The sequence below is a fragment of the Ostrea edulis genome, chromosome 2, assembly GCF_947568905.1.
Source record: "Ostrea edulis chromosome 2, xbOstEdul1.1, whole genome shotgun sequence".
Lineage (NCBI taxonomy): Eukaryota > Metazoa > Mollusca > Bivalvia > Ostreida > Ostreidae > Ostrea > Ostrea edulis.
This window is the reverse complement of record NC_079165.1, coordinates 6,293,711-6,314,716: the sequence shown is the minus strand read 5'-3', so window position 1 is coordinate 6,314,716 and position 21,006 is coordinate 6,293,711. Positions and strand designations below refer to the sequence as shown.

Here is a 21,006-nt window from a genome sequence, read left to right as displayed (position 1 = left end):
ACTCATATAACTTATCTAGTTCTTTTATCATTTCTGGTTTACTAAACACAGAAGGGTAAGTGGTAGTTTTTTATTTGTCTAATGCGGGATTTTAATATTCCTCTTACAGTTTTAATCCATTCTGATAATGTATCATGTTCTTCTTTTTCATATTTAGTCCATCGTCTGGCACAATCTTTGACAGAATTCATGATAATGATGAAGTTCTGTCGCCAATTGAAAGACCGAGGTTCTCTGTATTTCGGACCTTTTAGAATAAGTGATTTGATGTCCTCATTTTCAATTAGTTCAACATCACCAGTAATGACATGTCCAACTGGACTATAGTTGGATAGCATGAAAAGGTGAAGATAACGAACAGTGATCTCCCCATAACTCCGATAAGGAAAGCAAAATAGTTGGGCAAACACAGACCATGTTAGTATACACACTATCAGACATTTATTCATTGAGACAATTCAAGCTGAAATTATCACATACAAATATTGAATTCCGGAATAACTATGTAAGCGAAGGACACCCCTAGTCACTGAGAAGGAGACGTCATCATTGCCGGTGAAGGACTACAAAAATTATGCCTATGTTCGGTGCTTACGGCCTTTGAGCAGGGATCTATATCGTGCCACACCTGCTGTGACACTAGGCCTAGTATTTTTTGCGGTCTCATCCGAAGGACCGCCTTATTTAGTTGCCTCTTTCGACAAGTAAGTGGTACAGAGGGTCTATTCTAACTCGGATCCCCATGGGACTGTGTTAAGATACTGTGATATATGTAGACAGCGTTGATGTATAGGGAATAAAATCGGAAATTATCAATGAAGAGCATTTATTGTACTTAGTCTCTATGTGCTGGTTCTTTCAGTAAACAATTAACCAGTCACACTCTTTATATACTCTTCATTTGTTTTCTGTTATGTCGAATTCCTCTATGTCTCGAAAACATGGACGAAAGGAATAAAAATAACAACATGAAGATTGAAGCAAGTCTATATATTTTCTTGTGAAACCAAAAGCGCTAGAATTAGAATTTATTTCAAGTAAATAATATATTTGAAATATCATTACTATGACAAAATTAAAGATTGCATTTGATTGATAATCGTAACAGTAATGACTTATTGAAACGTTTTTCAGGTCGTTAAACATGTCATATAATAGTAGGAAATGTTTTGAAAGGTTCAGAATAGACATATAAATATTTAATCAAAGTTACTTGACCGCCATCTTGCTGTGAAAATCAACTTAACATACAAGTATCTATGAGTTGCCCCCTTCCGTATCAACGCGGAAATTGAAAACTATTCATTTAAAGGAGAGGTTAGCAAGAATGCAGGTCCACAGCCTACAAAGGCCAGCATGGGAAACTTTCTCAATGAGATGCTGTCCAAAATAAATACATGTAATTTAGGCGCACTGTTGATAATTTTATGTGATGAGACTTTTTTCTGTGTAATCTCCAAACAGAGACCGTGCTGCTAAGGAGGAGGTTATTCACTACTTTAAGATGAAAATGGCAGAAAATGAGAGGACGATCAAAGATCTTACTAAAAAAAACTCAGATTGCAGAAACCAGTTACACCTAAACAGCATAGCAGATCTTCAGCAGAAACTAGCCCACGAAAAAAAGAGTGCTGCGGAGGCCATTCAATACTATAAGATGAAAATGGATGAAAATGAGAGAAATAAAATTGCACCAAAATCTGTCCAATTAGGAAAAGATGAATTCCAAAGGTGTGGTTGTACATTAAGCTACCTTTTATAGATGTACATAATTGTCATGTATAATTCGGGATATGAAGAAAATTAAAAAATAAGGTTATTTGAATCCATATTTTGGAGTTTATAAGACAGATATTTTATTGAAGTCCTCACACGTGCATTTTACATAAAATGTCTCAATTCATTGAATCCTATCTTCAAGAACTAGTATACAGTTGTATCTGGCTTGATCTTTTCTTGTGAAATCTAATATCTAACAATGCCAGAACTAAATGAGTATTTTCGAATTGAAAGGGTTTTATAAATTCTGATATGGATCTGTAAGATAAAATTTAGAAATGCAATCTTATGTGCATATATAGAGACATAGATTTTTGAAGAGATTGAGAATTTAAAATGTGGCAGATATTTTGAAACGCCTTGCACTATTTGGGTATTACATTAACTATAACCTCATTATTATTTGTCACCTGATACCAATACACTCTGTCATGTTCATTGGTCTTCTGTGTTGCAGAATGCTAGAGGAAAATGAAAAGTTGAAAGAGAAAAACGTTTTAATCCAGAAGTAAGTGTTATTGAATTTAAAGTAATTAAAGACTAAACATCCATAAAGAAATATGTATAGCAAGCTGTACTTTTATATGAATGAAAAGGTGAAGATAATGAACTGTGATCAATCTCATAACTCCGATAAGGAATGCAAAATAGTTGGGCAAACACGGGCCATGTTAGTATATATGCTATCAGACATTTATTCATTCAAACTAAAATGTTGAATTCCTGAAAATCTATGTTGGCGAAAGACACCCCAAGTCAGGAGTTAACACGTAGGTTGATTGATTGATTGGATATTGTTTAACCTCCCTCTCGAGACCTTTTCACTGATATGGAGACGTCACCATTGCCGTTGAAGGGCTGCAAAAGTTAGGCCTAAGTTCTGCACTTACGGCCTTTTAGCAGGTGTAGACCTATATTGTGTCACACCTGCTGTGACACGGGACCTAAATGTTTACGGCCTCATCGAAGGACCATCCCATTTAATCGCCTCTTACGACAATCTATTTTATCCCAGATCCCTCAAGACTGTGTTCAGGTGCTGTGATATATGTAGACAGTGTTGATGAACAAGGAATAATATCGGAAATTATCAATGAAGAGTATTTATTGTATTTACGATAGATGTTCTGGTTCTTTCATAAGAATCACCCATTGTCACACTCTTTACTTGTTCTCCATTATGTCAAATTCTATATATCGATCTATGGCACTATCGAAAACATGGAAGAAAGGAATAAAAATAACAAAATAAAGATTGAAGCAATATATTGGAGTCATAACACATGCATTTTCAAGAAAATATTTCTATTCATCGAATCTCCACCACAGCACTAATATTTCTGGGGATCTTTACTTGGCAAAACCAATATCTAAAATGTCAGAAGGAAGTATTTTCGGATGTTACATGTAAACAAGTATTTAAAAGGTTTTATAAATACAGATTTACATAAGTTAAAAGAGTACCGCCAACGGTATATGACACGCTCGTGAAAAGCTAATATATGGTACGGTGTTTTTCTTGCACCATGATTTGTAGAACTTGGCTTCAAGTAGTATCAGCAATCATCTGGGTGTGACATACTTTCTTTGCATCATAAAAACAAGACAAATCATGTACTCTGTATGTAATATTTTCACTTGGCATAAGATGTATGTGTACAAAGTTTGATGGTCCTACCCCATCGCTTCAGTCTCTATCCTGCTACTACGACCTTGCCCTTTGACTTTAAGAAATGATAAACATCCTCCACTTGGCATAAAGTGTACATGTACCAAGTGTGATGATCCTAGCCCTTTCAATTCGGTTTGTATGCTGTCTACAAGGTTTGCCTACTAATTGATACTGCAACATTGACCTTTGTCCTTGAAAAATAATAGGCATCTTCCTCTCATCACTCATGTTGATCAAAGCTACCAAGTTGCAATATCCTGGAGCGTACGGTTCGGTTTATATCCTGCCTATAAGGTTTTCCTACTAAGCAATACTACGACCTTGACTTTTGATTTCTGATCTGGAAAAACAATAGACATATTCCTCTCATCATGGTGATCAAATACACGAAATCGTAATGTCCTAAAGCTTACGGTTCAGTTTGTATCCTGCTCACAAGGAGTTCCTTCTTAGTGATACCTGGACCTTTGATCTTGAAAAACAATAGGCATCTTTTTCTCATCATGGTGATCAAATGTACTAAGTTGTAAAGTCCTGGAGCTTACGGTTTGGTCTGTATCCTGCCCACAAGGTCCGGGCAGACAGACGACGCCATACCATGACGGGCGTATAAAAAATGGAAAATGAAACCTTTCAAATATTAGAGAGTTATATATTTTTGTAGAATTTGAGATTTTTTGCAAGATGAAAATGAAAGGTTGAAGCGGAAATACTTTGAAACACAGATGGTCCCTTTTCATTTGACACATTGCGATCTTTCATATACATACATGTAAGAATGGAACCATTTAAAAGTTGTATTGTTCACAAATACAAAAGTTAAAAGGTGGTGCATCAATACATCATGATTAACTGTGTCAAATGCTTTGCTTAAATCAATAAAAAGTACACCTGTAAGTTTCCCTTTATCAAAATTCTCAAGCCATTTGTGAATATTATGTAAAGCAGTTTCGCAAGAATGTTTTGGTCTGAAACCTGATTGATGCTCTGTTAAAAGATTATTTGCATTCAAATACTCGTAAAAAGCGTTAAAACATGTCTTTCCATAATTTTGCTTATGATAGGTACATGTAAAACAGATACTGGTCTATAATTATTAACGTGGAAATTATCCCCAGATTTAAAAAGCGGGGTAACCCTAGTTTTCCCCCCATTCATTTACAACGTCACCCTCCCGTATAGACAAATGAATGATGCAACACAATATGTCAGCTACAACATCATCTCACTTTCAGTAATTTTACAGAAATGTCATCTATACCTGTAGCTTTTGAATCTGATATTTCTTAAAACATTCTATAGATACATTTTGAATTGTAAATGAGCCATTTGGCATCAGTTGTTCAATTTTCGGGAGCGAATAATCAAAGTTTGTCGCAAAGGAGTATAGCGCACTTTGTATGCAATTTCGCCTACATAAATACTTTTTTCTTGAATATCATTTTTTACAAATATTTTGCTATACAATGTCAGTTTATACTTCTGTTTACCCAAATTACATGATAAAGATATCTATATGTTGATAGTATTTTTATTTGATAAGCATAAACATCACCGTGATTATATAGAGTACATAGTAGATGTAACGTAATGAGCCTAAACAATTGCAAACTGTTGCAAAAGGCCACCCTAAACCAGAAATAAAACACTGAAATTGTTTTACTTGAGTATGACTATATATAAGTCCATTTGAGGAAATTTGGTTTAAGGTGGGCCTCTTGTTGAAAATGGATAAAATATGAAAAAATCGTTCTCAAAATTTACCTTGAGATATACATGTGGCAGTGTGTCAAACGTTAAACCTTTAAACTTACATGCCTGGGTGGCCAAGTGGTTTAGGTGCTCGGTAATCTACATGTAACACTTAAACCATACATTCCGAGTTCAAGTCCAATCTTTTCCCAATCTATTTTTTTTTTTGGCTTTTCATTTTTTGTGTCGTTTTCTTGAGGGGGGGGTTTATAAATGTGATACATCTATCATAACAAATATTAATCATTTTCATCATAACTTCCAATATTTGCAAGTTACGACTTAAAGTAAAGGAATTAATTTCGAGATCACTGTAGTTCCGTTTGTTTACACTAACATCTGCCTGTGTGCACAGGATTTTCAAACCGTAATTATAATGTGGCTGACGAAAAACTAAACAAATACTACAAGAAAAAGGGCACAAATGCACAGCATGTAATAAGTAAAATAGGTCAAGGGAGGAAAAGAACTGTTATACAGTTTGACTTCTCAAAAGTAAATATAAAAACTCATGTAGTAACTGTCATATGATATTTAGGCAAAGCTAAACACTCGAATTATCAACCAACGGCAAATGAACTGATGAAATCTATTAAAGGTACTGCAGTCATGTCAGAAAAAGACAGTCAGTTAAGCAATGCCATATGTAAAAGGGTTGTTGTGTAATATGTATGCACCTATGAAAATATTGTGCTGTTCATCATTCCAAATAGGAAAATGGTTTATTGTTTAAAGAACGACTCATATAAATGTCAGTAATGATAAACTGCGGCAGTTATTTATATTGGTTAACGAAACATCAAAAACGTTGGCCTTATATTTAAATATAACACGCCAGTCTATAATTGGAAACCGTTGTTTTCCATTTAGATTTCGGAGTCGGCCGTTTCGTCAGCAAATGCGCTATACCTCTTTGACCTATGCCACAAAATAAATTATTGAAGGCATTTGAAATGTTTAGGAGTCTGAAATAACTTCACCAACAATTTCTAGGTAGGATCCTGATGCGCCTGTAGATTTAGATGGTAAAAATTGCTTTAATCTTTTCCACATATCCTTAGGTTTGTCACTGCATTGATTTATCGCATTGTCAACAATTTCCCTTTTAGCGTCACCGATTGTTCCATGCTGATCGATATAAGGCCCAGTCCGATTCGTTGCTGAATCTTAAAAGCCTTCTGATTGAGATAATCCCGTTGACGAATTTCAGATAGAACGTCGTCGTTAATCCATTTTTAGGAATCGGCCTGGATACGACGCTCTTTGACTGACATATGTTTGTAATCTATTTCCATGAAAAGCTTCATAAATGTTGACCACATTTGATTTACGTTTTTAGATGATTTAATGTTGTTCCATTCAACATCCCACAGATCCCCTGAGAAAACCATTTTCGTCTAATTTCTTCTGATCTCTGTATTTCACATATACAAGTATATGATCATTGTGTGTATCACGCTTACTTTTCTTTCGGACTACATATACCACTGAGGTGATGACCACTCAGACCTATTGGCACTACACCAGATGAGCTGTAAACTTCACGCAGGTTTACATAGATGTGATCGATGAGCGTGCTGGAATCTTTTGTAACTCGGGTGATTTCCGTAATAGTTTGCTCTAAGCCAAACTTTTCCATGGATGTTTTCAGTTGGTCAACATTATTACACGTTCGTGACCACTACTCATTATATCTTCGATATACTCCTCAATATTTTCTAGCCATTGGGTGTTTGAATCCGGCGGTCGATACACAATCCCAATATTTATTGTCGGAGAGTTCATTAATTTAATATCCACAGTAAGCATTTCAAACATTTCACACTTGCAGACGTTTTTGATTGTCCATTTCTCTTTAATGTACATTAGAACACCTTCACCATGTCTATTGCGATCTCTGCATACAGTGTGGTACCCGTTTACCTGTATTTCAGAATCCGCCATATTTGAATCTTGTTTACTTGCAAAGATTGCTAGAATATCGTAAATCCTATCTTTAAGTAAAATTCTGATTCGGTCCAGTTTATTCATTAAACCACATAGATTCACTTGAGCAAATATTGTACCTTTAGGGAGATTAATATCATTTTCTTCAATGTTTGCGGTGTTGTAAAAGTTTTCAGCTATGTCGTTGATTCACGAATCACAAATCCATTCAATCTCGTCATTGCCATTAAACTTAACGACCGACGTGTTATTATTCGCACAACCTATACAGGTGTAGGTAACAATAGGTCCAGGATTTAATTGAATATCATTCGAAAGCAAGAGGCACAAAACCGTGAATAGCTTATTTGTTCTTACTTCGCCTTGGTACTTTGATCAGCCTTTTCCGTGTTTTACACAGTCGATATATCTACTTAAGATTTCTTTTCCATAGCAAAAAATTCTTGGAGTTAAAACAGGCCATTCATTGTTATTCATATGCTTTCAAATTATTTCATTCCACTCACAAAAGTATAGAAATCCGACCGAAACGTTATGCCTCGCGTTAGGATGACGATAATCCCTCGGGTTTTGTAATGCTTAATTTTCATTGCTCTTGTCAAGCAGGCCGTTGAGATTTGTTTTTCATACATTTATTCAATAATTACATTCTTTGGTCAATAGATTGATTAAAATGTTAATATATCGTAATGATCAGCATAAATAAAAAGTCACCGTCTCGATAAATGATGAAGTGAAATGGTTAAATGAAAAGACCCCCAATATATCTATAAAAATAAATTTTCTTGTTTTATGTTGAAATGTACATGATTCAACTTATCAACATTTGCACTTTCATGATTTAAATGTTACACGGCGCATAAATTCGCCACAAACGGTATATAGCGCCGAATTTAAGCTTGGGGTTTCCTCATTTGCCGAAGTTCTCATAGGAATTTGGCCCCGCCCATACTTTTACAGATTTGAAAATATATGAACGATATTAGGTACAATTGAATAAATTAGGCTATGGTTGTATATTATCATAAACGTTTTAATTTCGTATGGCGATAAACGTAGCCCATATCGTCGATATTTAAAAAAAACAATTAGCAAAATTTCACTACAGGCCTCTCCATTATGGAAACCTGTTTGAACTCGATGACCTACCCAGACTTTCTCACTCTATACAAAAGACGATACCACGTGATTTGGATGCATTGTCTGCTATTTTAGGAACATAAACACGACCTCAACGTCATGTATTTTAAACTGAGTGTATTCGATACATACGGTATACATGTAAGTGTATTTCATTTACTAAATTTTGATAAATTGTCTTTATTAAGTTATATACACGTGTACATATCGTTATCAGAAATAAGTTGACGTTTCTGAATCTAATTTTCTAAACAAATAATTATAATATTATATTTTCTTTATTTACATTATATGCAAAGTGGAATGCATTAGTATAATTTTACTTTCTTTACTAAAATTTTACACATTACAGGTAGATCTTTTGGTTTATTACTCTACCTGTAATATAATTAACTGAAACATGAAAGATGTTATGAGATAATTTCTCAACACAAAATAAACATGGTTGAATACTATGCTTATGTCACTTATGAATAAACATTTAGAAGAATTCGAAGCAGCTACACACACGTAATATTAATTGATGCTTTGTATCAGAGTGATGGGAATTTTTTTTTTTACTGAAAAGTGTAAAGCACTTGGTTTGGTTTATTGTTCTATCCCATTTCCTTATGTATCCTGACAGGTGCATTTCTCCCAGTTTAACGTCATATGGGAATGAGTATTCAGTTATTGGCTCATCATATTGCTTACAAAACGAAACAAAATTACTTTCAGCAGATCCCGGTAGGATCATCGTTTGGGTTTTGTTGAAACATTCGCTACTAAGTTTAACTGATACAGTTATACAAATTCATGAATTAATTATCAATGTCATCAGTATGTAATCCATGGCTAACAAGCACAGTAAAATTTGCAAACACTGGCTTTTTAGCATCTCCGCTAGCCAAGGGTTTTCGGTCCAATCCGCTCCCCATATGGAAAAACCCTTGGCTAGCGAAGATAAATGTTTAGTTGCATGTGTTTTAAAACTTTGCAAACATGCATGTAGTGCTCATTGCAATGTAATTTGACAACGTCTCAACCCTTTTTTCCTTTACAGTTCCCTCTTCTCTTCTTTACAGCTATGATATACTAATATACACTTCCACTGACCCTCCCCTTTTGTGACAGTTGTAAAAACGTGTATGAAAATTGAAGATTGTGTATCAGCAAGCCCCCCCCCCCTGAAAAACGGTACTATGTGCCTTGGTTGTAAATGTATGGGTACTACAACAAACAACAAAGCATATTAACGAGTTCATGTATACGTATCTTCTTTATTTTGTGGACATTTAACTGATTTTAAAGGCATATGAAATAAGGCAATCTACGGCAATACACTTCTGCAAGTTTGTCTTTCGTTGATGGAGATGGTGGGAATTTGGCTCCATTAAGTTTGTCTGGATACAAACTGTCTGATTTAGATATTCCAGGGGATAATGTTTAATCATTCATCATACAAAAAGATACACACACACACACACTGTATTATTAACACATGATCGGTCGATGCATTTTTGTGTTTACTATACAAAACAATGACGGATGTCCAATGTTTGTCCGAGGCTCACGGTGGTAGGCGGAGCTTATTTTCTCAGTGCATTTCATTGGTCAAAATATAAGGTAACTTATAACTAAGAACTTCTGTGGACCGTTGTATTGTTGTATTCATTTTACATGTTCTGGTTCTTTATTTGTTTTCTGTTATATCGAATCCCTCGACATCTCGATCTATGGCAATATTTAAAACACGGAAGAAAGATATGAAAAATAAAAGCATAAAGATTGAAACAAGTGTATATGAAATAGTATGTAAAAACAAAACTCTAGAATTGGAATACGTTTCAAATAGCTATCGTTACTATGAGAAATTTAACAAATGGATTTGATTAATAATCATTACAGTTACAATGTATTGAACATATTTTACAGATCATTAAACTTATCATATATTAGTAAGATATTTTTTAAAAGATCAGAATAGACATATAAATATTCAACCAAAGTTACTTGACCGCCATCTTGCGTTTAAAATCAATCAATTTCTTTGCACACGTACAAGTATTTATGGGTTGCCCCCTTCCGGAGTAACGTGGAAATTGACAACTATGCATTTAATGGAGATATAAGCAAGGATGCAGGCCCACAGCAAACAAAGGCCAGCATGGGAAACTTAAGGTTTCACAATGAGATGTTGTCCAAAATAAATACATGTAATTTAGAAAATTAAGTTTTCACAACAATATGGCGTACAAAGTAAGTAAATTTGGTGAACTGTTGATAATTCAATGTGGTAAGACTTTTGTCTTTGTAATCTCCAAACAGAGACCGTGCTGCTAAGGAGGAAGCTATTCACTACTTTAAGAAGAAAATGGTAGACAATGAGAGGACGATCAAAGATCTTACTAAAGTAAACTCAGATTGCAGAAACCAGTTACACATAAACAGCATAGCAGATCTTCAGCAGAAACTAGCCCACGAAAAAAAGAGTGTTGATGAGTTAAGACAACATCGAGATACTTTAAAGAAAGACAAGGAACATTTATTAATCAGGTACTATTTTATATTTACAGGTAAATATACTTTATTTCAGATGCCGAATGTATCAGCCGTTTGAAATTGATTAACTCTCTTACCAATAAAATTATAATCGCGCAGGTATTTTCAGTACTTTTATAGTTTCTCAATTATCATCTTAAAACGAACCAATCGCGAAATGTGAAGATAACGAACAGTGATCAATCTTATAACTCCTACAAGCAATACAAAATAGAGACGACCAATTGTGCCGCACGTATCGTCGGCGGGCGACCGAATGTGCCGTGAGGGTGGACATGAATGTTCGTCAATATTAGGCCATACCCGAGCACGAATGGTCGCCACACAAGCTCCCAGTCCCAAACCCCAACTTTGCTTTTCTCCCCGTGTTTCTTACCGACCATTAGGCCTTTCTTGGCACATTAATTTTGAGTACGGGTAACTCCGTTTACCTGATCAGGATATAGGGCTCACGGTGGGTGTGACCGGTCGACAGGGAATGCTTACTCCTCCTAGGCACCTGATCCCACCTCTGGTGTGTCCAGGGGTCCGTGTTTGCCCAACTCTCTATTTTGTATTGCTTATAGGAGTTCTGAGATTGATCACTGTTCGTTATCTTCACCTTTCAAGGTATCTTATAAATCTGTTTCTATTAGACATCTTATAAAACATATGAGATATCTTATATTTTATAAGAAATCTCAGAAACTTTATAGGATATCTAATCTATCTTATAAAATATCTCATAAATGAATATTTTAAAGATATGTCATAAACTTCATGAAATACCTTATGATACATACAAGATATCTAATAAGCTTTATAAGATAATTATGTTATAAAAGTAAATTGATATCATACTTTATAAAGTTATCAGATATCTTATAAAATTAATAAATTTTATGAGATATCTTTTAAAACATATAAGATATCTTATATTTCATAAGATATCTTATAAAATATATGAGATATCTTTTAAACGTTCTTTAATAAAATACCTTATAAAAGTTGCAAGATATTTTTCTGAAACATTACACGATATCTTGTAAAGTCTATGAGACATCTTAAATTAATAACATTAATAAGATATCTTATAAAGTTTATGAGATATCATATACAATGTAAGATATCACATATATCTAATGAGATATCTTATGAAGAAAAACTACAAGATATTTCATGTTTTTATGGTGACGTCTCCATATGAGTGAAAGATTCTCGAGAGGAACGTGGAACTATATTTAATTAATCAATCTTATGAAGGATATTATAAGATATCGCATAAACTCCAGTGGATATCTTATAACATTCAAAACGAATGAGATATTTTTAAATAGAAATAAATGTAATGCCATAAGGGTGGTGGCATATAAAAGCATTGTGTTCCTAAATTGCTTCCTCTCGTTTGTTTGCAAAATAAATTCACATCAAATTTCATCCAAAAATACCCAGGGTTTTGGTTGTGTGCTTTGAATCGTGCTTGACTTGTGTCACAAATGTGTGCAAGTGTGTGCGTGTATTATACAAAACAAACTGTATTACACACGAATACTCACACATACGCATGCACGCACATACATGCACATATATATGCATACACCGTCACTCAAATACACACAGACACGTACAAAGGAATGCACACGCATATGAACACACTGTTTTTGCAAAACAAAAGCAAATATGGGATTTGGAATGGGGGCTTGGGTGGCGATCTTTCGTGCTCGGGTATGGCCTAAAATTGACGACCATTCGTGTCCACCTTCATAGAACATTCGGTCGCTTGGCGACGATATGTGCGGCATGTTTGGTCGCCGGTGACCAAACGTGCCACACATGTCATCGTCGGGCGACTGAACGTTACGAAGCGACCAAACGTGACGTAACAAAGGTAAACGGAGTTATCCGTAGTCAAAATCCATGTGCCAAGAAGGGCCTAAAAATTGGCATGAAACACGTCAGACAGCATTTGACCCAATGCTAAGTTGTATTGGCAAACTAGATCGTTATAACGACCATAGAATTTGCGAAATGCTGATTTTAAACGAGACTGTTGGAACCCCTGCACAATCAACTTGTTTTGTCAGTAGCCGTCTTCGATTTAAAAACTGACCATACGCAGAACAAGCTCTTGTGTATCAAATCAGTTGAGATATATAAACACCATATGCAGGTGATAATGGAATATTGCTACATAAATATTGGAAGTTGACGATGGTGTTATAAGGCTGCTACGATGTGTTTTGTCATAGTGCTGGAGGTGGTCTTTATATTTTAAGTCCAAACAGAAGGAAATGCGTCATCTCTTTATACTAAACTGTAGTTCCCATGTGAAATTGGAGTTCGATTTTTCATAAACATTATATATACAATTTTGGGAACCATGTATAATACGATTTTCATAGTGCATTTCCTTTAACATATAAAAGATATTTAACTATATTCTTAGACTAACTGAAGTGGCTGGTGCCAAGTTAACAACCAACATTCCAGCAATTACAAACCTAGGTGATGAAAACAGACCACTGAAATTATCGGAAAAATTCAGTCAGCTGTATGATGACGAATGGTGTGATTCTTTTGAAGAAATATTAAGCAACGGCTTGGATGAAGTTTATTCAATTGCCTTCCTCCTTCGTGTTGTTATGGTAGGTATATAAATTCCGTGTCCGTATTGTTAAGGTAGGTGTATTATTTCTGTTTCCGTATTGTTATGTTAGATGCATCGTACAACGGGTTATTTTTGCGTATCACAAATTTGGAGAAAATACCCCCCAACACTGTTATTTTTTTATTTTGCGTAGTTCTTTGCGATTCTTCCAGTTACACACTCAATTTTGTACAGAAGAGATATGACTGTTACGCGTGTTATCACTCAACAAGTTAACAGGTACGTGTTCAGAGTGAGCAGGTGCGTGTTCAGAGTGATACCCAAGGTGGTGAGTTTCTACTCATTGAGTCATTCTTATTTTGTAAGATATGAGAGACAGTTGGTGTATATTTTATGCGAATTTAATTATTTGCCATTCAAAAATATTCGCAAATAAAGCGAAAATTGGATTATCGCGAAAAAAACACACCATTATACGGTAGAACTTCTGTGTCCATGTTGTTATGGCAAGTGTATAACTTCCTTGTCCGTGTTGTTATGGTAGGTATAGTATATATAATTAGTGTTACATGTGATTGCAACATAAAAGGTGAAGATAAGGAACAGTGATCAATTTCACGACTCCCATAAGCAATACAAAATAGAGAGTTGGGCAAACACGGACCCCTGAACACACCAGAGGTGGGATCAGGTGCCTAGGAGGAGTAAGCATCCCCTGTCGACCGGTCACACCCGCCATGAGCCCTATATCCTGATTAAAGAAACGGAGTTATCCGTAGTCAAAATTAATGTGCCAAGAACGGTCTAACGATATCTATGGAACACGTCAGACAGCATTTGACCCAATGATAGGTTGTATTGGCAAACTAGATCGTTATAAGGATCATAGAATTTGCGAAATGCTGACTTTAAACAAGACTGTTGAAACCCCTGTACCATCAACTTATTTGCCTCGATTTAAAAACTGACCATACGCAGAACATGCTCTTGTGTATCGAATGAGTTAAGAGATACAAACACCATATGCACGTGATAATGGAATATTGCTACATAAATATGGGAAGTCGACGATGGAGCTGAAAAATCACCTCGTTTGTCATGAAGTTGAGTTGTTAGTTTGCTTTTAATATCTACTTTCAATAAAATATATAAGTATGAAGCAGAAGTGGACGACTCTGTGGTGTCTTTTATTGCGAGCTCACTGGGATATATCGAATCGACATATGAATGAAAGTTATTATTGTTAATAGACAAAACGTCGTCGATATATCTAAATGTCGAATTTAAGGCCACAGCAAGAGATTTTTTCTCGCGTAGAAGTTTGTTAAAAATAAATTCTGCTTCATATGATTATAAAAACAGGTCAGCTAACAAAGGAGCACAATTCGTGCCCATGGGAATTCCAACAGACTGTTGGAAGACCTGATCTCCAAATACCAGGAATAGATTGTCAATGAGGAACTCTATCATTTGTTATTTCAACTTAAGAGTACGTGTGCGTGGAATCAGAGTGGTGTTTAACTAAGTAATTTTTAGATGACTGATCACTAGATATGAATATTTCCGTTTTTCGTTTTTGTTGATGAAGAAACTGTTTATGATAAAAAAAGTCTAGTCTTTAATTTATCGTGAGGAATGGTCGTGTAAAGTGTTGAAAAGCAATGGGTTTTGATGTTGTTGATTTGAGAAAAGTTTTTCGATTTCAAGTTTACTAAAAGTTCTTTAGAATTTTTTAGAATCCACATTTGATTTACACCACTTCTGGCATATATAGTCGCACAGTAAGTTTGAAGTTTCTCCCTCACAGCTGTTAATATTTTCGTGAGAAGCAAAGATAGGGGCTTGGTAGAGCACTTACTGGATCCAGCAATGCATCTTTGTTTGTAACGATTTTTATGTAGTTTAGGAATGCAGTATAGGAACGGTAACTCATATTCCTCCGACCAACCGACTGGGATACCAAATGTGCCTAAAACTGAAGCATGGTTTTGAAGACTTTCATCTTTTGAAAGGGCAGTTGGAGTATAATTACGATTACCAAAGGTGGAATTCACGCCAAGTTCGTTTAAAATACAGTTGTAATAATAAGCCTTCCAAACAATGACAATGTTGTTACAAGCTTTGTGATGTGGAACCAAAATATATTCCTCATGTAACTTAATTAATACGCAATTTCCGAGTTGCCCAATAGTTCTTTCCGTTTGTGGAACTCTTACGCACAGTGAGACGCAAAACATACTTTCGTCCACACGCGGTGGGTACAAATGCTTATCGCTGTCTTCATATATTGCTTAAAGGATGATTATCAGACATCAATCAACCACCCAAATTGCTTGGACACACAATTATAGTAAGTTTATGAGTATTTGATAATAAAATAGCTAAAAAAATCGATAATCACCATCTTTCTTTGATTAAAGTATCACTCATGCAGAAAAAGAAATAAAGAATAATTTCATATAAAATTTAATAGCCTAATTGAAATAAATATTATTCTTCATATGGTCAGTTTAATGTATACGAACGGCTGATACGCTTTCATAACTTTTATACTTATTTACATGGGTAGTCTATAATATAAGTATACATCTTATACCCACCAAAGCGTTCAACAGAATACTGAACCTACCTCCATCACAGAAGAGCTGATATCTCGGAAGTTGCGTATTCTGTTATCACTTCTTGTTTACTAAAGACAGATGGGTAGATGGTTACTACTTTTATTTTAATACGTCTAATGCGGGATGTTAATATTCATCTTGTACTTTTAATCTATTCTGACAATGTATCAAGTTCTTCTTTTTCATATTTAGCCCATTGTTTGGCATAATCTTCAACAGAATTCTTAAAAGAGATTAAGTTTTGTCGCTATTTGAAAGACCGAGGTTCTCTGTATTTAGGACCTTTTAGAAAAGATAAGTGATTTGAGGTCCTCATTTTCAACTATATCAACATCGCCAGCAATGACGTGTCCAGCTGGACTATAGTTGAAAGAAGATGAAAAACAAGAACACGTAGGTGGATTAAGTATACGATGGCATATATCTAGGCACTGCAAAGTTTGTTTATAATTAAAAAGTACGCGACTAAACTCTTTTATGACGAGGAATGTTGCTTATGTTGACGGCATTTGTTTGTAAATTTGAGCTTAAAGAACTGGCTGCAACGCATCTATTCCTTTGCAAATTTGAGCTTAAGGAATTGGCGGCATGAATTTGAAGGAATATCACCCATGACCCGTGGTGGTTCAAAGAGACTGTGATTGGTAACATCTATAATCATAGAGTTCAGTTTATATTGAGGTGTATATGACATGCATTCCTGATGTTTTTCCTTTGTACAGAGCGCCTTCCATCTCTGCTCCCGATCCACATCGATGTTCATTAATGTACGCGATTGCAAAACTTTGCTATGGTGTGAGGGTGGTATGGAAATGAAGGTAATTATACAGTTAAGCATGTGGAAGATCTATCTTTCCGCGCAGATTTTTCTTGAGTACATTAATATTTATATTATTAGTAAATATTTTACGGATTCGTATTGCAGCTTGTACAGAGGCTTGACTTGACAGAGGAAGAAAAAATAGCTTTAGAAGGTGTCACGCGAGATTTGAGATATTCCAGAAAGGACATATTCATAGATGTCCTAAAAAAGGTAAAATCATCATTTTATCGTCATAAAACCAAAGGCGTTTCTGGTAACTTAGACCATTTTGTATGTTTTCAGAAATTCCTTGTTATCATGAAGGGTATGATACTAAACATAACCAGGAAAAGGAAAAGTAATCAGATATCACCAGAAGAGTTACAGACAGGAAATTTTTCCATGCCAACCCATGCAAGCTATGTAGCAGAGGAATTCCTACTCAAAAGAGAAGAAATCGAGGAATTATTTTCGGTACCTATGGAATATGAAATATCGGAAGAAGCTATGAGTGGTTTTGTGAAGACATTGCAATTTGCAGAGCGCTGTGTGGAGTTGTGTTGGTTGATGCAGGCAGGACAACCACCGATGTATCTCGACGCTGATATTCCGGAAAATAGACAGTTTGAAACCGAAATATTAAAAGTATTTACTAAAAAAGGGAATGTAATAGATTACATTGTGTGGCCAGTGTTGTATTTACACAAGAATGGACCTTTGCTTTCAAAAGGAGTAGCACAACCGAGATAACGTTTTGTTTGTACATGTAGTGCAATGGACATTGAAAATAGACAAGAAATTGAAATGATAGGCAATCCATACATTTAATTATATTATTACAGTTTAAGTTGGTTTTAGATGTAATGCTTTCATAAATTTTCAAATTGAATCTGATTATTTTCTAAATTATGAACACTTTTAGTATCATACAAATAATATGATAGAGGATTCAAGAAAATGGAATTATGATATCAAATTACATTTTTTATTTAGTTGTTTGAAGGAATCATAATTCTATCACAAATATGAAAATAGACATTATCACTGAATTGTGTTACATGTATATTTTTGCATTTTTATAAGATTATAAAACTACCGAGCCTTCGTGTCTCATAATATTTGATGTTGATGTACAGGGTTTTGTGCCTAAATATATTTCTTTAGTTTATAGCTTATGTCACCTTAAGCTATAATAATGCCTAAAGATAGAAGAATGAAAATGATATATATCGGCTTTTTTATTTTTCAAGGCTTGCCAAATTGTATCAATGGTAATGAAATTAAATAAATTTCTTCTCTAATGTGTCTGAAGAGTTTTTAGCTCACCTTAGCCGAGGGCTCAAGTGAGCTTTTCTGATCAAAATTTGTATGTCGATGTCGTCGTAAACTTTTCACATTTTCATCTTCTTCTCAAGAACCACTAGGCCAATTATAACCAAACTTGGCAAAAAGCATCCTTGGGTAAAGGGCTTTCAAGTTTGTTAAAATAAAGGACCATACCGCCTTCAAAGGGGAGATAATCACAAAAATGCAAAAATAAGGTGGGGTCATTTAAAAATCTTCTCAAGAAGCACTGGACCAGAGGAGCTGAAAGTTTCATGAAAGCTTCATGACATAGTGCAGATTCAAGTTTGTTCAACTCGTGGCCCCTGGGGCTAGGTTGGGACCACAATAGGGGATCAAAGGTTTATATAGAAATATATAGGGAAAATCTTTGAAAATCTTCTCAAGAACCAATGATCCAGAAGAGCTGAAATTTATATGAAAGCTTCCCGATATAGTGCAGATTCAAATTTGTTCAAATCATGGCCACCCGGGGGTAGATTGGGGCCACAAAAGGGGATCAAAGATTTACATAGAAATATATAAGGAAAATCTTTAAAAATCTTCTTCTCAAGAGCCAATGAGCCAGAAGAGCTGAAATTTATATGAAAGCTTCCTGACATAGTGCAGATTCAAGTTTGTTCTGGTTAATGCAGGCAGGACAACCACCGATGTTTCTTGATGCTGATATCCCGGAAAACAGACAATTTGAAACCGAAATATTTCTACGATATACTAAATTCGGAAAGTCGATTGATTACAATGTGTGGCCAGTATTGTACTTGCACAAAAATGGGCCGTTGCTTTCAAAGTCAGTTGCACAAACTAAATTACGTTTTTCATACATGCAGTGCAAAGAGCATTAAACAATAGACAAGAAATTGAAATCATAATTCACACATTAAATGATATAATTACAGTCTGAGGTCTGTTTTTAGACATATGATGATACTGAAGGGTGAAGATGATGAATAGTGATCAATCTCATAACTCAAATAAGGAATACAAAATAGAGAGTTATGCAAACACAGATCCCTGGATGTACCAATGGTGGGATCAGGTGCCTAGGATGAGTAAGCATCCCCTGTCAAACGGTCACATCCGCCATATACAAATATGATTTTAGCTCGCTGAGACGACTGTCCGGAGAGCTATTGTCATGGCACCGGTGTCGGCGTCACACTTTCAGGATAAAACTTCAACTTGGGCTATATCTTTTGAATTTGAATCACGGGGAATAGGGTTTTGATGTTTCCCATATAGATGCCTCATGAAAAGACTTTGTTTTGGTACCAATACTTTTGACCTATAATAATAATAATAATAATAACGTTCTTTATTCATACAGGATATCACAATTAGTTTAAAAACTAGTTTACATTGTGGTCTTAGTGACCTTTACTGTGTTTGACCTACTTTTTAAAAACCTTAACCAGAGCTATTTCTATTGAACAAGTTGGATAGAGTTTTGTTATTTCATTTATAAATGTTTCATAAAGAGATCTCTCTTTTGGTAACAAAACTTTTTGTCCTTGTGAACTTGGACTTTGACCTGGTTTTGAAAAACTTCAAACTCGGCGATATCATTTAAACCAATAAGAATAGGACTGATATTTCAAGTATAGATGCTTCATGAAGGTACCTTTTCTTTTCGAACCAAGACTTTTGACGTTGTGACCTTTATTATAGACTTTGACCTACTTTTTAAAAACAAATTTAACCTAGGCTATATCTTTGAACCAAGGAGGATAGGGTTTTGATATTTCACATATACATGCCTGATATTGTGACTTTCACCTTGGATTTGATCTATTTAAAAAAAAAGTTTACCTAGGATATATCGTTTGAACCAATAGGGACATGACTTTGATATTTTACATATAGATGCTTCATAAAGAGACCTTTGTCTTGATTCCAAGACGTTTGACCTAATGATCGTTGCCTTGAATTTTGAACTACTTTTTAAAATCTTTAATCTTGATAATATCTTTTGATCCAAGAGTAATAGGGATTTGATGTTTCAAATATAGATGCCTCATTACTAGACATTGCTTTGGTACCAGACTATTGACCTTGAACTTTGACCTACTTTTCAAAAGCATTAACATTGGCTATATCTTTTGAACCAAGGGGATAGGAATTTGGTAGTTCATATTTAGAGCCTCACGGCAAGGCCTTTGATATATGAAAACGTTTAACCTAGTGACCTTGGACTTTGATTTATTTTTCCTACACTTCAACCCTTTGAACAAAAGGGGATATTTTAAGTAGAGTTAGGGTTGGATACCGTTAAGGACGAAATGATACATACTGCACGACACCATACCGATGCTTTTGAAACGATTATATACTTCTTAATGATGCGTATAATATACCCTTACTAGAATGTGACCTAGTCACTGTTACCATATAAACTAACTACACACAAATTAGCAGTAAGCCAGGCTAACTTTTCAGGCAGCTGAGCGTTTAATTGATAAACAAAACCATACAATGATTATAAATCATAGCAAATGCGATATTGCATTAAATGAAATACAGCTTAATAACCATTTAGCGTTTACCCTCATCAAAACATTACTAACCGCCCAGAAAAAAAAGCATCGATAAAAAAGGATTAATATGAAAAAACAATGGAAATCTGTGTCTATACGCCGATGTTAATAATGTCAAGATAGTGAATACTGGACGTGTATCGTTTAGCTGCAATTTATTAATAAAAGTACTATTTAATAAATTGTTTGAATAAGGTGCGTCTGACCCCGTGAAAGCGCCTTTTTCGAATGACTACTGTTAACCAACTTATCCTTGGTATGTCAAAAAACATATCTGATTGGTCGCC

General features: G+C 34.9%; 1 protein-coding gene across 5 annotated transcripts in view; it reads left to right on the top strand.

Annotated features, from left to right (window-relative positions):
* Positions 1–18,146, top strand: part of LOC130052437 (kinesin-like protein KIF27) — a 46,987-nt gene extending 28,841 nt beyond the window's left edge. For 3 of the 5 annotated variants that reach the window (XM_056157470.1, XM_056157468.1, XM_056157469.1), the window contains exons 11-16: positions 1,465–1,731; positions 2,237–2,287; positions 10,598–10,825; positions 13,257–13,455; positions 16,762–16,857; positions 16,965–18,146. In XM_056157470.1, coding sequence (XP_056013445.1) covers positions 1,465–1,731; positions 2,237–2,287; positions 10,598–10,825; positions 13,257–13,455; positions 16,762–16,857; positions 16,965–17,591 — 1,468 coding nt within the window. In that variant the 3' untranslated portion in view covers positions 17,592–18,146. The remainder of the gene's footprint in view (positions 1–1,464; positions 1,732–2,236; positions 2,288–10,597; positions 10,826–13,256; positions 13,456–16,761; positions 16,858–16,964) is intronic. The other 2 variants (XM_056157471.1, XM_056157472.1) reach the window with 2 other exon arrangements.
* Positions 18,147–21,006: the final 2,860 nt, after the last annotated feature.